Here is a 16,629-nt window from a genome sequence, read left to right as displayed (position 1 = left end):
TGTCAGGGGATTTGTCACAGAATTTGTCATAGATGGTCGGACGTATGATAGGGTGTGAGGAGATGTGTAGCGGAGAGATGAGGGGGATTATCAGGGGGTTTGCGGCGGTGATTGTTTTAAACAAGAGTTGGAATGAGTACGTGGCATTGACACAAGTTTGTGTTCGCTAGTCTGACACCGTGCTAAAACAACAAGACGCGGCGGCCTACGTCAGGATCAATCAATGTCAGCATTATGTACGTGTACCCATACATGTGGGAACATAAATACTGTGATATGCACATATGGAGGCCAACATTAATGTGTACAATAAGTACGTATGCAGTGTACACGCACATTTTACAAAATTGAAGGAAAACTGTTTCTTTGCAGAGTGGGGTATACATACAAGAGGAATATTATTATGAAATAAAAAATATAATTTTAAAACATTACTTACTAGAGTACATGTACTGTAATTTAACCTACATGTGTACACATGTACCGGTACATGTACATGTAAAATATATTAGGCAAGTCCACCATGTTTATTGTACACCGTTCATAATTTAAACTTGTGTGTTTACCGATGTACCGTTATGAAAAATCCATTAGTTTCCTTGACGGATGGCAAAGTGATATTGCACAGGAATGATGTCCCCCAATGGTTTGCTAACGTTAAAGGGAATCGCATCACTGGAGAATGATTCTAAATATAGCCACTAACCCGTAAACATTCCATGAAATAGCAACCTCCATTGTCATGATTGTGAGTTTTTTTCCTGATAATTTAATAACAAGATCTTAAAACTGAGAACCCTTTCGTCCTCAATCTGTTTTACTGATCAGTGGCCAGGCGTGCCATGCCTTTTACACAGGCTACTCACCAACAGTCAGATCATATTTCAAGCAAGCACTGTGATGTGACTAGTCAAATTCAGTCAACAGACAAAAACAGGCAAGTGGTACAAATGTACATGTACTTTTTTGTAGGCAAATTTGTGGTTGGCTGATCAGTCATAAACAGTCACACAACCATGTCGGCCAGTCAGTCCTGCTTTATGTGGGCTGGGAACTGTTGAAAATAGTCACTTGACTGATTTTGACTGAAAGTGAAAGGACAGCTTGGCACAGAATGCATGTTTACATTGGAGGGTTGATATTACACAATGTACATGTACATGTACATGTAACTACACATTGTAAAATTTGTGTTCGTCTAGAAGAAGGTTTTTTTTTTTGGGGGGGGGGTGTTGGTGTTTATAAAATAGGCAATTCTGACTCTAATGATGCATAAAATGACAATTCTAAGAGTGTATGTTTGGGTCGCTAATAATACTGCCAAGCCGAAGCTACCGATAAACCCTTGAAATCAAATCAGGAAATCTGCCCTGCCTATTGTGTGGGATGACAGCAAAAACTGGCCGTTGAATCGCCACAGGGCTGGCTTCCTTATTGGAATGCATGAGCTATTCTCTGCCACACTCACCCCCCTCCCTCCCTCAGAAAGCTATTTTTGTGATATATGGATCGTTATAATGGATGCACTGCGTGTAATATTGGGCATGGCTTTCCATGTAAATGACTTGATGAGTATCCCTTTTTATCTTTGTCCTTCATCATTTCTGTAGCAAACCTGTCAGTTTTCTGTGATTAAATTATTGATAAGGTATTGAAGAAAGAAATAAAAATGGAGAACAGTTTATCTGTGGAAATGAAGACCATAGCGTTTCTTTACTCATTACATTATTGAAGAGGCTGGGGGGGGGGGGGTGGAGATAGGGGAGGGGGTTTCGGGTGGGTTGGGGGAGGTGGTTAGACAGGGAGTGTATGCACTGCTCACCAAATTAAAAAAGTCAACATAATTAAAGCATTCTTTTTGTTTGTACATGTATGAAGCAATTGCTATGAGGTACAATACCTTCACAACTGCCTGTTAACACTCCTTTTGTCTGATCAGTCAAAGACAGTCAAAAATTCAATCCTGTTTCCCTGCCATGCCTTTCACACAGGCTAGTCACCAACAGTCAGATCATATTTCTTGTAGGCACTGTGACAGTCAAATTCCATCCACAGACACAGAAGCAGGTGACTGATAGGCACAACTGGCTTCTCCATCTCCTACAGTCAAAGCTAGTTACCCAGTTTATCAGGTTTCATAACAATCACAGCCAGTCAATCCTGCTTTACGAAGGCAGGGATCACTCACCTGTTAAAAACAGTCACTTGATTTATTTTGACCGCTGGGCTGGCCTTGTTGAAATTGCCAGCCAGAGAGGGAGGGTTAAAAGATTACGTTTTCTCTCGACACAATATTGTAATTAACAAATACATACCGGTACATGTACACAATGAAACTTGTTAAATGAGTATGTGTTGGTTTGTGTACAAATCATGAAAGCTTTGTGTACAACTACAAGTTCTAATGAAGATGATCTGATGTCTTGAGCCTAAGTACATGTATGTATGCACCCCACACTTGAAAACCTGCATGCAGGCCTGCAAGTATCGGCTTTAATAAATGTTGTTACAAAGTTATGATTCACTCTTTCACACCATCCTTTCACTCACTGTAATTCCTTCCATACACCCCCCCCCCCAGTCCATATTTACTAACGAACAGACAAAATGACGGACTTGGCCGCTTTCACTGAGCTGTTCTGCACACTGTTATTGCTAAGTACCAGGCAGTCTTGCTTATCAAAATGGCTACCAGTCAATGGTCATGCCGTATTGTGGGAGTATGACTGCCTTGCAGCCAGTTAAACTTGCTTAGAAACATTTTTCAGCTAAGCTGCTCAACAGAATGGAGTACCGAAGTAGGACGTCATTTAGAACCAGAAAGTGTAGTGCAAACGAATGGAGTACGCGCGCGTGTTGGTTCACGGGCTGAATCACGCGCTTATGTCTTTCACACACATTTTGTGCGCGTGACGTATTCACTTAGGTACTCCATAGAGTTAGACCGATTCATTTAGCTCCGCCCATGAAGTTTTGACCAATCACATCCGTGATCATGGTGATTAATAGCTGACATGCATACACAAAAGTCCGACAAGCGTGCACGTGCATGCGACATGCATATGAAATCTCTTGACAAGCGTGCTTAAAAGTCTGACATCCATGCCCGTGCGTACGGCATGCGCGGATGGAATGTGCAGCGAGGCATTGAAAAGGCGCACGTCTTACCGCCTACTCTGCGTAGTGGGCGGGGTTAATGATCGGTCTGTTGGCCCTTGCTTAACATCTGTTGCTAAAATTGCTTTTTAAATATTATTAGGATTTGCAAAAAAAATGAAATATTTGAAAAATGATATTTCATAGTCCCTTACTTAAACATGTGTGGTTACAGGTTGGATTTTGTTTTCTTTTGAAGACAAAACACAACCTGGGAAAATTTTTCAAAAGTTAAAAATTCTTCAAATTTTTTTCTTTTTCTGTGTTCTGTCTTACTGCCTTTTTCATTTTGAAAATCAAAAGTTTACAAATGTATGCCTTTACTTAAATTATTAATGCTTATTACAGCTGCACATGGTAGTTGATTGCGACCAATGTCTATTCCCTGTGTTTTGTTCTTATTTATTTTTCTTCAAATGTTTTGCAGATATTCAGGACGCCTGTGTCTTGTTACCGGTTGACCAAAGTAAGCCCCGTAAAAAATCCTTCTTTTTTGTTGTAAAAGACCAAAGAATTAAAAAAAAAAGTCATTTCATTCAAATTACATATGTATTGTATGGTGAATATATTAATTTTTTGATGGATAAGCATGTGCAAGTTGTATAAACACACAAAGCATGAATGGAATGCCCCTGTTTATTTGTGAAATAAATTGAGTTGTAGACAGTAAAGAGAAACAAATTATAGTTTATACCAAATTGTTTGAGATTAGTTTCTGGAGAGATTTTGAAAAGATCACAATGTTCTTTTTCAAAATGTAGTCAACTTATCCCTTCAAACATCGTGTAGATTTCATGTATTTTATTTTAAATTCCTTTTGCCCAGTATTCTTTGGTTTTTATTATGTTTTTGATTGCCACAAGACACAGTGCGTCATCGGCTGTTGCATGCACCCTAAATGCATCTTCTCTGCGCCCCATTCTGTACCCGCAAGGCATCCATTTCTTTTATCGCTTTAACTCCGTTTCGATTGAGTTATCCTGCAACTTCAAGCAAATATATACGATGCTCTGGTGATCACTATGCCCTACCATGCCTATAGATGCATTATTCATGAGTTGTCAGTGTGTGTCACAAGAGGGCGCTGTTCAGGTTCTCCTGCTTTGTCATGCTGTGTACTGTGTAGTCCTGTTTTGCAGATGTGCAATGTATTGCTTTAGTTTGCAAATGTTACATGTTGCTTGCTGCACCTTGATTTTTTTTACATACAGTGTTACATTGTATACATCTTTGGTGTACACTATGTACATGTAGATGTACATATTTCATTTGTCATTTAAATACATGGTTTAAGGTTTACATGTTCGTGAAGTTCTTTTTAATATTATCCATTTATTGTCTTCAGACGGCACTGAAATTGACATCTCCAAAAGGAAACAATTTAAGAAAATGTCTTTTAAGAATTTAAAAAATAAAAAGAAGTAGGCCCCGTATACTTACCGGTATTCTTTTCACATGAAATCATTTTAAAATTGAAAAGTTTGTAATAATCTCAGCCCATGATTTGAGTGAAGTTTTAATTCGAAAGATCCCAGACGAGTAATTTTGCAAGATGGGAATTAAGAATTGCAAAAATATAAAGAGTATATAATTATTCTTTTCTCATGAGATCATCTTAAAACTGAACAGTTTGTCTTATTCCTCGCCCGTGAGTGAAGTTCTATACCTGGAAAGAGTCCAGACTTGTAATTTTGCAAGTTTGGAATGACATTTTAGTTGTTTTATCCCGGATGCGGTGACCTACAGAGCATTGACAGTTGCTCATAGACCTTTTGCATTGAGGCCGATTCAGAGGGCAGTGGTTCTGTGTTGCTTGGATAGGAAAGAGTAAACTCATTGTTTATGTTGTTAGTGAACTAAAATAATGAACAGGCTCTATAGGCTCAATGAGTACCAGCAAAACATTTGTATTCACTCACAAAACTACCAGAATATCATTAAAAAAGGTACATTTACATACATACAGTACATTTACCCAAGTTGCACATTGTCTGCCTGAAATTTCAGACGACAGGAATGTGCAAGTCGAGCCGACAGCATATTAGCACATTTTGCATTGTGTTATTTGACTCTTGAAACGGTAGTATATTTTTCTGGTCTGAATACAACTTGACACCAACAACCCAGATTTTGTTCTTTTCCCCGTGCCGCTTCACCCATCAGACATCCAGGAGTTCTACGAGGCCACACTCATGGACGGCAGCAAGAGCATCAACCAGAAGACCATGGAAACGCTGGAGGTTGCGTCGAAATGGGAGCAGCAGACGTACACGACGCCGGCACGAATGCCCATCGACAACTCGCCGGTAAGTACATAACTTTGATTTTATTTTTTTGCAGACATTATTAAACATCTCAGCATGAGGGTATAGCCGCACTCAGACGAATCAAGTTTTGAGATTTTGTTGTTGCCAAAGCATTTTTTTTAATGAAAAGTAAACACAAAGAGCTCTCATAAACTGCTCACTGACTGGATTGACCTGAAATAATACAAAATTGTAAAAGTACGAGGGCAAGACGTTTTGATCCTAAAAGGAATTTCTTTGAACATTGTAATTTTTAGGGAAAACATATAAAGAATGGGCAGAAAACCTTTGTGGTAATTTCAAATGAATGAAAAAGTCAGCTGTTTTGTTTTAAAATATTGTTACAGCCCAGAACAGCCCTTGTATCGCGTATAACATCTGTAGTCCTCTAGTATTTTCATCTGAAAAAAAAATATAAATGGAGCCAGCATGAAGCATGGTGCTGTCAAGAATGAATGGCGCCCTCTCTTGGTCATCATGCAGCAAACATAAATAGGAATTAAATGCAGATGTATATTTTTCCCCTCAGTATTCAATAAGTTCCGATCGTACGTGTATGTCAGACTTTTTTCTTGATACATGTCAGATAACTATCATGGCTGTGATTGGTTCAAACACCAGGAGGCGGGGCTTAACGAATCGGTCTATTACATGTACCGTAGTTCAAGTGTCATCATTAAGAATATCTGTGTGATGTACATGTACATGCTGTGTACATGTGTAAATGGCACATCCAGCTGTGCGAATAATGTCTCTAACAGCTCTGAAAGGTCAGTCGCTACTCATGAGATGAATCTTCTTCGTATCTATCCCATCAAACTTGGCCATCTGGTCTTTCACTTAACAGTTCATTTTTGTAGAACATTAAAAAATATATATATCGGTTCAATCTTTGAGAAGATTTGGCAGAAATGAAGTAGCTGTGTGTTTATTCCAGGGTTGTAAAATAACAATGTTAATCAGTCTGTCTGTCTGTCTGTCTGTCTGTCTGTCTGTCAGTCAGGTTTTTTTGGGGGGGGGGATGTATTATAAGCTGGATCTAAGTTACCACTCCAGCTGATGTAATCAATTCCATTCCTTGCCTCCTGCCCCGTCAATCTATTTTCTTCCGTTTTCCTCCCGATGTCCCCCTTCCCTTTTCTTCTCACATCTCACATCTTCTCAGCTGCTTCTTCCTGTCTCACCGGCCCATGCTGAGAAAACCCGGATAAAATCTCCCTTCATGTTGTGCTCCCCAAATTGAACATTAATGTTTCCCTTGTACATGTATGCTTTGAAAAAAGTCAGCTGCTTGCGTTATGTTTGTTTTGAAGACATCAGAGGAATCATTGCGATGCTACACCGGTAGGCCTGTGCATTCCTTCCTGTTATACCGGTAGTTAATCGACAAATAGGAAGACCCTGTAAATAAATTAGACCACACAGATGATGGCATGGTGGCTTTTTCTCTCTCTCTACTACATTGTGCATGAACTTCAATTGACGGAAATGTTTGTGTGGAGGAAATGTTCATGAAGTTCAAAGGAACTTTTTCAAGGTGAGAAGTCAAGAAAATTATAAATTATAGTAGTTAGGGCCTACTTGATGGTATTTTATTCTGCGCTGAGAACGTTAATGGGATTTTGTGCGATTTTGAAACATTTTTGCTCATATTTTGACTTTCATGTAGGCCTATACATGTAATCCCACACATGTGATATAAAGATGCCATGCCATTGACCTCATGGGGGGGGGGGGGGTTGTCTTGTCTGGTGACCAGACTCTCCCTAGTGATTACCAACCTAATTACTGACCTTTGAGAGATGATGGCCCGACTAGCAATGATTGGAATCCGTGCAATGAACTGACAGGGACATAAATCTACATACATTGTAAACATCTGTGGTTTGTAGCGAGGTAGTGCGTGAAGTATGGTTCAAGTTGTCTCGAATCCTACATTGTAGGGCAAGAACGATGGAAAGTCTATAAAAAATATTTTCAATGGCACATTAAAACCCTCCAATGCCAAAGTACATTCTGTGCCAAGTTGTTCTTTCAGTCAAAATCAGTCAAGCGACTTTTTTTAACAGTTAAGATCTCCCAGCTTACATAAAAGCAGGATTGACTGGCTGTGACTGTCAATGTTTTGCTCTGACTGTAGGTGTGCTTTGACTGCGGGAGATTTACATGTATGTAAGCCAGCTGTGCCTACCAGTTGCCTGCTTTTGTCTCTTGACTGAATTTGACTAGTCACAGTGCTTGCTTGAAATATGATCTGACTGTTGGTGACTAGCCTGTGTAAAAGGCATGGCAAGGGAGAGGATTTTCTTTTGACTAACAATTAACAATTTAGCTGTTACATTACACTGTACTACAGTACTGCTACATTGTATTTATATTCCGTGATGAATCTACAGTGGTGGGGCAGTTTTGGGCAGTACAGGAAGGAGTCAGCAGGGCGCTTTGGGGTGGTACAGTTGACTAATGGCTTTAACAAAATGCCCTGATCTCACGCTGTGATTTTTGTTTGTTATCCAGACCAGCAAGATAATTAATCCTGCACTACTGTTTAAAAGATGTGTCTGTAGCCGTTCATTCGATCCGCCAAGTTGTCATATTTCTGTCAGCTTAGATTATTGATTCCTGCGTAGATGCAGCGAGGTTGAAACAGTAACTGTCTGGGGGTATGTAACTTGGGAACTTGCAGAGTTGAGTTTCAGTATGAGTGACCTGCCACATTGAAATGTCAAGTTATAATACTTGCCACTCCCTCAATTAAAAAAAGGAAGAAAAACGAAAGAAAGATACAAGGGAATGATGCACCGTACAATTTGTACACGTACATATGTACATTGAAAGATCTGTCCCCTGTAAGCTTGTTTTTTTAATACGAAGATTTCTGGTTGTATCCCGGAGTTGGGCAAAACTTGACAAGCTGTTCTGTTTGGGCAGGCTGAATGTTTGCTTTTTTAAACTTCTGCCCCCGAGCGATATCATGTGTCCTGTGTGACATTACTGGGCATGCTTGCTAGAGATAGTCACCTTAATGAAAACCCCCGTGTAGTGATCTGGCCCGCACCGTGCGCGTACACAAACACGGCCCCTGCAGCCTTGGAATACCTGATCCCCTGAGACTGACAGATCCGACGGATGACTGGTGTACGTGGTAGCGGGCACCGGGCACCGATGACTGTTTATTGCTAGCATTCCTCCCCGACCGCGGACCGACAGTGCTGTGATCCTCAGACACGAGCACGTACTGCACATAGCGTTATCACCTACAAGGGTACTGCACCAGCGTGGCATCAGAAACCATTTGTTAATCAGCTGTTGTTCTATTGTGAAGACGCTTTGATTGAGAACAGCCGCGCTTCATCATCCAAGATGCCCGACATCTTCTTTCCCTGACGAACGGCACGACCCGATTGCCCTAGCAGAAGTTTTGGAGTTTCTTCGTGACTTTACAACATTTCTCATCGGTTGAAGAGAGGAGTCCCCAGAACATTACCGACAAAATTAAATTAGAGGGCAGATTCCCGTCTGAGGATGTGATCCAGTGATCTAATTTTTAAGCCGAGGGTACATAGGACATTCTTGTACCTTGCAGCCAGCTGACATGTTCATCCTTACTGTGCGCACCAAGACTGAAAGTATTTATGGATGCAAGCCCAGACAAATAAACAGCTGAAGTGCCGAAAATATCTCGGTGTTGACGACGATTCCTTGATGGAAGTTTCGGAGCTATATCTCCGGGGATTCATCAACCGCCTTGTCGCCGTGACCACCACCAAGGGATTAGCTTACCAGTAATAATTTTCCTTGTGATTTGTCCCATTTTCGGAAAAGTAAGAAGCAGTAAAGTTGTACCTTACATGTGAGGATGTTAACAGGAGTTTCTTCTTGCTGATGTGCTGAATCTTGTTACTCATGTAGAAGGTTCCAAAGTTTGATTACGACATCTACAGAGTTCACGTGCCCTCTTGAAAACGTCCAGATTTTTTCTGGGGTAGTAAAGAAACTTGTCGTCTTCTCTGAAATGGTCGATCTCACCAGAAATGTTTGCCTGAAAATATTTCCCCTTCTCTAGCAGCACACTCTGTGGCACAAGTCACCTCATCTATCAAGATATTGATTTTCAACTGAGACTTTCATAGTCTCTTGATAATTTTTTTTTTTTTTAAAAGGTTTTGCAGCATTTTGAAATGTTGTCAGTTCTGATTGGTCATAGTACATTGTACTTTTGGCCTCGTTGGACTGCAGTTTGTTTGACTCAAGAAACAAAGGGAGTGCTCTGGCGATGAAATTGATATCCAAAGCACTCTGAACTTCTGACTCTTGGGAAAAATTAGCACAGCCATTTCTTGTACTTGAAAATGGTTTTTGGTGCATCCAGGAAATCCAGCGAGAAAAAAGGTGATGATAATTACATTCCAGGAGGGTGATCTCAAATTGACTTTGCCAGTAACATGAAGAACTGTGGCTGTCACAGAGTTCAGTCTTAATGCGATGCATAAATGGACACGTGGACCGTAAATTTACAGTTGGTTTCCATGGTTACAAGGAATGGAAGGTCTGTGCCTGATAAGAGCTGTACACATGTTTGCCATGGAAACCTAAACAGCCTTTGTGGCGATAATTGGCATAGAATTTCAGAGGAGGCATATTTTTCGTGAACTTGCCTGTTTATTGTTTTGAAGGCTGTTTTATCTTCTCCATCAGACAAAAGATTACTGACATATGTTCCTTGGTCAGTGTTCCAGGTTCAAAAAGTTGACCGATTTATGCCGTGACATCACTCATGCCTGGCATGGGATTAAGTCAAGGGTGATTATTCGCTCCTTCCTGCAGACAGAAGTGATTATAAGAAAGCCAGGCGATACTCAGCTTGACGAGCTCCGCTACAAATGGATGCAAAGATTTTGGCTTCTTTGCGTGAGAACCCTCAAGGCGTGTAATCTCCGTACACGGATCCGGCCAACGAAGTATGAAATCCCCACATATTGAAATATGAATAATACACCAGTCGGCGAGGTGTCTTGAGCGGGGCGCCGGTGATCATGGATAGCATTTCCACGTCGTCGCGGGGTTCCGTTGGGTCACTGTCGGAGCCGGTGAAGATCCGTTGCTCTTACATGCGGACGGCACGGATGCGGATGCGATTTGGACTGTTCGGACCACCAAGAAGATCTTACAAAGTACCGGTAGGTAAATAATGGTAACGTACTGATTTCTCATGTATTGAACTCTTTAAATCTTTCTTTTTATTCCCTGCATGTTGTTTTAGATTTAATTTGTGAAGGTAGACTCTAAATGCGCCACTGATTTCTCTTCAATCATTAGAAGGATTTTTTCTCTAATCAATCGTCATCCACCAAGTACCGTGACTTACATTGTGTACATATTTATGTATAGAGTAAGTCACGGGAAAAAAGGAATGCCCCATTACATGTACAAGTAGTTATTTAATGGTTCATTCTGCATTGCACTTGTACATTGTACGTGTATGTAGGGACCCATTAACCTGGCTTTAATTTGTCACAAGAGGGGGCTGTTTACATAGTCCAATGGTTGTACAATTCTCTTGCATTTATAACCTTTCTTGATATCAAGTTCTGTTCCCAAACTATAATTGACAAATGTGGAAGGAATTCACCCACGCTTAGAAAATGTAATATTCTCAAATTTCGGAGTGGCGTGCCTTTTACCCTTAGGCACTTTTTTTGTTTGCTCAATTTGTATTGTCATTGCTTCATTCTTTCTCCAGTTTTATCGTCATGAGTCTCAAAATATTCATGACTATAATACTAGAAAAAGACCTTGAGTTGAGGATAATTACATTTGTACATGTACAAGTATGTATCTTACACCAGTGGTAGCTTGGCATGCTTGGTGCAGGAAAATCCATTTGGACGGATAAACTGTAGGCATAGCTGAGGACAAAGAGCAGGTAGTTTTTTCCCTTTTAATTATTATTATTTTTTTTTGCATCAGGCTGTGCAAGTATGTCTATTGTGTGAGTGGCAACATTTTGTTTCGCCTACCATTGTTACCATTGCTTTGGTTTAGTTTGTGTTTCTGTTTCTATTTTAAGCTTTTGAATTTTGTTGGCCCTAACTTCCATCAGTAAATTTTCCCGGAAGCTTTCTGAATCCGGAAAAATGCATCACTGTTGCGTTTCAAAGAAAATTATGTGAGGCAGAACATGATATGTACTGGGTATGTATGTAATTGTAGCTTTTGTTTAACTAGATCATTGAAAAATGGTTAGTTGTAATTCACAAAATAATAAGCAGTTTTGTTACAATCCAGTTATTTTTTTTGAGCTAATGAGGGAGGTGTACCTGGTATTATAGTTTACCAATGGTTCCTTCCTCTTGTCCCATTATCTTTGTAACTCACACCCATCATTTCTGTAAGGAAAGTGTCAAAAACGAGAGAAAAAAAAATGTAGGCGTTGATGACAAACTTGACAAAACACACCTGGCGTTGGACAAGCACTTGCAGTTTTAATGTCCACAAAACAGAGCTTTGCTCGTCATGTTTCAACACTTTACTCTATTGATCAACAATCTCCCACTTTCTGTCGGCCCGTAACCGGCATCTCATTCATGGGAGCCGGCTACCTTGGCAGTCACATGTCAAAGGTCGTCGCTAGGTCACATGGGCCAGATTCCAAGCCGGTGCCCCGCATGGGAAAGTGAGAACACACACAATAAGGTGCACAGTTAGCGGTTAACAGATGAGCACAGGTACCGTGGAAGGGAGTTTTGAAGCCCGGTGCCCCGAAGCAGCCAGAGCATCACGTTACAGTGTTTTTCAAAGACTCGAGCAACGCATACCTTTCGCTAGTAGCGGATTCCTCTAACATTCGGCCACGATTGTCGCCATGGTTGAAGTCCGTTGGCCGGGGTTTTGGGAGTTACTTAGCCTCGCCAAATAATGTCTGTGGATTCGACCAACAAGAGCCGTTCTAATGGAATTCATGTGAGTTTGTAGATTGTGATGTAATTTGAAGCAAAATTGAATTATAATATTCACAGGAATTTGGCTAGTCTGCCTGTGTAGGCCCAAGTACATAGTACATTTATTTTGTGAGAATTATTTTTGTCACTGGTTTAGATGATTGGATATTTCTGTGGAGGAAAAGAGACCATAATTTTAGATCACATTTTTTTCTAAATGGTTTCATTTTCGTGTAATACCTACTGCAGGATTCCATATCTGGTGCCCAAATGACATTGAAAGGAATTATGAATTGTAGGAATTTTACAAATTGTCTTGATACAGTAACAATTTCAAGCAACTTCCAAAAAATGTAATAGGCCTACAGTGTAGCACATGTACCATTGTATGCTATAATGGAGTGAGCAAAATAGGCATTTCTCAGTTCCAGGCTAAGAAAATAACATCAAGAGACACCCTGTGGTTGATATCTTGTTGCCATAGTAACACTTAAGTGAGCACTTCCTGCAATTCTACACACAGAGCTGGGATATAATTGTTTTTGCAGCGCCCATTTTGTCGTCCATGGGTTGAAAGCTTTGAAATTAACATGCCTGGCACTCTATGGCAACATTCCTGTGCATGATCGTGTGTCGTTGGGTTTACAGATTCTAAAGTTACATAGTATTACCTTCAATTCCTTCCTGAAAGAGAAGAATATGCAGTACAGTATAATGTATAAATGGGTTTGGTTGCGTTAAAGGGAAGATACAACATTTGCACTCATCAAAAAACGAAATGATCAAATTATCACGAAATATCTTACTGGATAGTTAGGGAATGACAGTCCAAAGCACCCTGTAAAATCGTGGCTCCTAGTGTGCTGACATTTTCAAGAAAACTTGCATTTTTCCAACGCTGGTCGGCTGACCAACGTTGGAAAAAACTGGCTTTTTCCCCTAAAAACTGCTCCTTATTGTTCATTTTTAGTTATTCCGCATTTTCTTTGCAATTGATTACACACCTGTGAAGGGCAACAAGCCTGCTAGACTGATTCTCTGACCTAGAGTCTATAAATTGTTCCGTTTCATCTTAAGTGGGGTCAGGGAACCAGACTACAAGAACATGGTTGGTTTTCTTGGATTTTCCAGCATCCTCGTCACCAAAACGTGAAGCAAGTTAGTTTAACAATATTTGCTACAACATACCAATCCTCCAAATCCATTTATTTATGAAAATTGCAGCAAAAGCAAATGTTGAACATTCCCTTTAATGAGTTTTGTTGCGTAAATGGGTTTTGAAGTTGTCTTGTGATCAAATTGTTATCACCAAAATTAAAAAAGGAAACAGTATAATTTTGAAATGTGTAAACTGCGATAATCTTGAGGCTTTGAAGATTTTGTCCTGCCAGATTTATTGATATAACAGGAGATTGATCATCAACCAATGGAATTTGAAAAAAATTATTTCCCACTCAGTGATTGATTTACCTATAATCAGAGAAGTCAGGGTACTATGGTTTAAGGGTGAGGGGCACGGACTGACAGAGCACCGACTTAATGTAGCAGAACATGTTACGATGTGGTTTCTGTCGATAGCAATACTGAGCGCAAAAGTGGATTTCAGGCTAGCCTACCTACATTTGTATATTTTGTACATTTTCAGGCTTCATGTTGCACAATTTTACTTCAGTTTTATATCCCCTGAAGGAAAACAAATCTCAGGTTTCAAATATTGTAGTTTCGCTTTTCAGTGCTGTTTTAAATGCCAAACCTGATACTCGCATACATTTCTGTTTTCTTTTTCCCCCCTTTTTTTGTAATGCTTTCTTTTCATAACACAGCCCTGCATTGTGTCAACCGCATTTAAGAATGTTCGAGAATTTGTAAGGCAAATGAAACTAATAGAGGTGTACATGTAGGCAGCAAGTCACTCACAATACAATTTAGTTTTTGTTTCGTGAACCTAAAAATGGGTATCGTATTGTGGCATTTTCATCTTCATTTTTTCTTGAAACAACTTGAAGAGGTACATATATGATATGGTTTCTTAACCAGTTTGTGCCGGGAAGGTTTTGTGGTGTTCGGAACGGATGACGGATAAACATTAAACACGCAGGGAGCGAGGCCAGAAAATATCTCTCAGTGACCCGCTCGCAGCGAGCAAGGCCGGAAATATGGGTGTGCTGCCCGAGATTGATGGCTTCAACCCGCCTGGCTTAGGACAAATGCAAAGTAATCCCGCGCCTCGTTCCGTTCTCGTCAAAATAATCCCGGCGTGAACTGGTTAAGGCAGGAAATTCTGTTGCAGGAATTTGTATGAGTGCAAAGTTTGTGCGGGGTTTATTTGCGTGCTCTAGTCTTGAAGTTTCTGAGAACAGTACAGTATGTTTTTGTGGTGACGTATTGATTTTTCTTCAAGTCTTGGGTATTGGATTGCGAATCACCGTGACAGGCCCGGGCAAAGCTGTTTGTCACGTCTCAATGTGCCAGTTGAAATGGATATTATTTCAAAAGTCTTTGTAAGAAATCTATGCTCATAGTTGAAGAGCCAGAGCTTCATAGCCCGACAAAGCCTGTTTATCAGAGGAAAGAACAAATGCAGGAAGGCAGAGTATCAGTTTCATCCGAGGTGGAAGATTGACTGGACTCCTTGTTAAAAGGACACATTTTTGTCTTCTAAAAACGGCTGAAACTCAAACCTTTGATGGTGATTTTCAAATCAACTTGGGGCCAGCCATCTATAAGTAATATAATCAATTCAGTTTTCTCGTGTCAGCTACTAAAAGATCAATGATAGTTCGGTTTCTATTATTTTCCTCTCAAATTTTCCTTAGTTTAATTTTGTTTTCATGAATACTCGTCAGATTTACTGCTTTACGGTAAAGCACTCTTTCCAGATGGATCTGTTGGACTTTTTTTTTTTTACATGAAAAAAAGTTATACAGCTAGACTTTTTTTTGGTTTTCTATTAAAAAAATGTTTTTATGCATGTGCTCTAATAAATAATTTATTTTCAGCAGTTATTAAAAAATATAACAATTATAAAAAAAGGATTTCAGGGAAATACTATAAGCTCAAGTATACAAAATAAATAAATAAATAAATCACAACTGTGATGCATAATATCTGCAAGCATTATATATTTTATTGATTTCATTTGTACAGTATTTTGAGAGGACAAACTGAATGTGGCCCTACCTAGCTTGAAAGCCATACTCTCTGAGGCATTAGTCCCCTGTTGTGCCTATCCACTCATGCATACCTGCGCCTAGACCAGCTGGTAAACCAGGCTATAATGGGTGCACAGTTAAATCCTTTGCATTGCACAATTAACTCAAGGTCTGTGAGCGAACCTACAGAAAATAGAGTAGGCTATTGTTGTGCACCAGGGCAAAGGTTTTACATGTAATGTGTGTGTGTGTATTGGAGGGAAAAAAGCTTATGATCAGCGTTCACTGCCCGTTGTTGTTGGACATGTTGAAAGTGGTTACAAATGCATTAAAAAGGAATTACTGATCTTGACAGAAGGCTTTTGCTCTGTTGGATGTCACACTCAACATAAAAAAACAGTCTGGTGTATAAAGTGTAGCAAAGCAGGTATGTTTGTGTGAGTATTTTTCAGCTTTAATATTTTTTTGTTCAGGAGTTGATCAGATTCACAGATTGTGTGTTACTGCAGTGTTAGGGGTGTACCAGTAGTTTATGGCATATGTTTGAATATGTGGGTTAATAGGATTCGTGCAGGTATGGGTCAGGGTTAGGCTTGTGGTTTTGTGGTTTGGGTTTTGTGGAAATGCTTTAAAGCAATGTGTGCTCACTACCAATCATGACTACCGGATGGCAAGAACTTACATGTAGAACATGTATGTAGAAGGTGAGTTTAATTCCATGTTTTGGACATGTCCACAGTGTCTGAAGAACAAAGTTTCTACATATATTCTGTAATGTGTTGAAGTCCAACCTTGTAAACAAATGTACATTACATGTACCAGTAGTTTCAGGCAATATGTATTTGTACATCATTACATTTGTACATTGGCGATCGTGTATAGTGTAGGGCCCCTCTTTAGTTTTGATCAAACTAAAGTCAAGCATGTCAAGGGTGTTTTTTTATCATTCTAAACTGTCCTTTTCAACCTTTTAAAACAGACTTCTGGCAATTATAATCGCAGCTTTTTTTGTAATTTTGACATGTTTGAACAGTTTTTTGAGGTAGAAATTGTGATTTTTCGTACGCGGTTAAC

The 16,629-nt window shown here is 39.7% G+C and overlaps 1 protein-coding gene across 5 annotated transcripts in view; it reads left to right on the top strand.

Moving 5' to 3' along the window:
• LOC119724294 (disks large homolog 2-like) overlaps window positions 1-16,629 on the top strand; it is a 67,932-nt gene that overhangs the window by 10,845 nt on the left and 40,458 nt on the right. The window contains exons 3-4 of one of the 5 annotated variants that reach the window (XM_038195277.1): window positions 3,584-3,622; window positions 5,320-5,462. In XM_038195277.1, coding sequence (XP_038051205.1) covers window positions 3,584-3,622; window positions 5,320-5,462 — 182 coding nt within the window. Of the gene's footprint in view, window positions 1-3,583; window positions 3,623-5,319; window positions 5,463-10,483; window positions 10,643-15,747; window positions 15,993-16,629 lie in introns of those variants that run through there. The other 4 variants (XM_038195278.1, XM_038195279.1, XM_038195281.1 and 1 more) reach the window with 4 other exon arrangements.

This window comes from Patiria miniata, unplaced genomic scaffold, assembly GCF_015706575.1.
Source record: "Patiria miniata isolate m_02_andy unplaced genomic scaffold, ASM1570657v1 HiC_scaffold_18, whole genome shotgun sequence".
Classification (NCBI taxonomy): Eukaryota; Metazoa; Echinodermata; class Asteroidea; order Valvatida; family Asterinidae; genus Patiria; species Patiria miniata.
The sequence above is the reverse complement of the archived record's forward strand: the minus strand, read 5'-3'. Positions and strand labels throughout refer to the sequence as shown.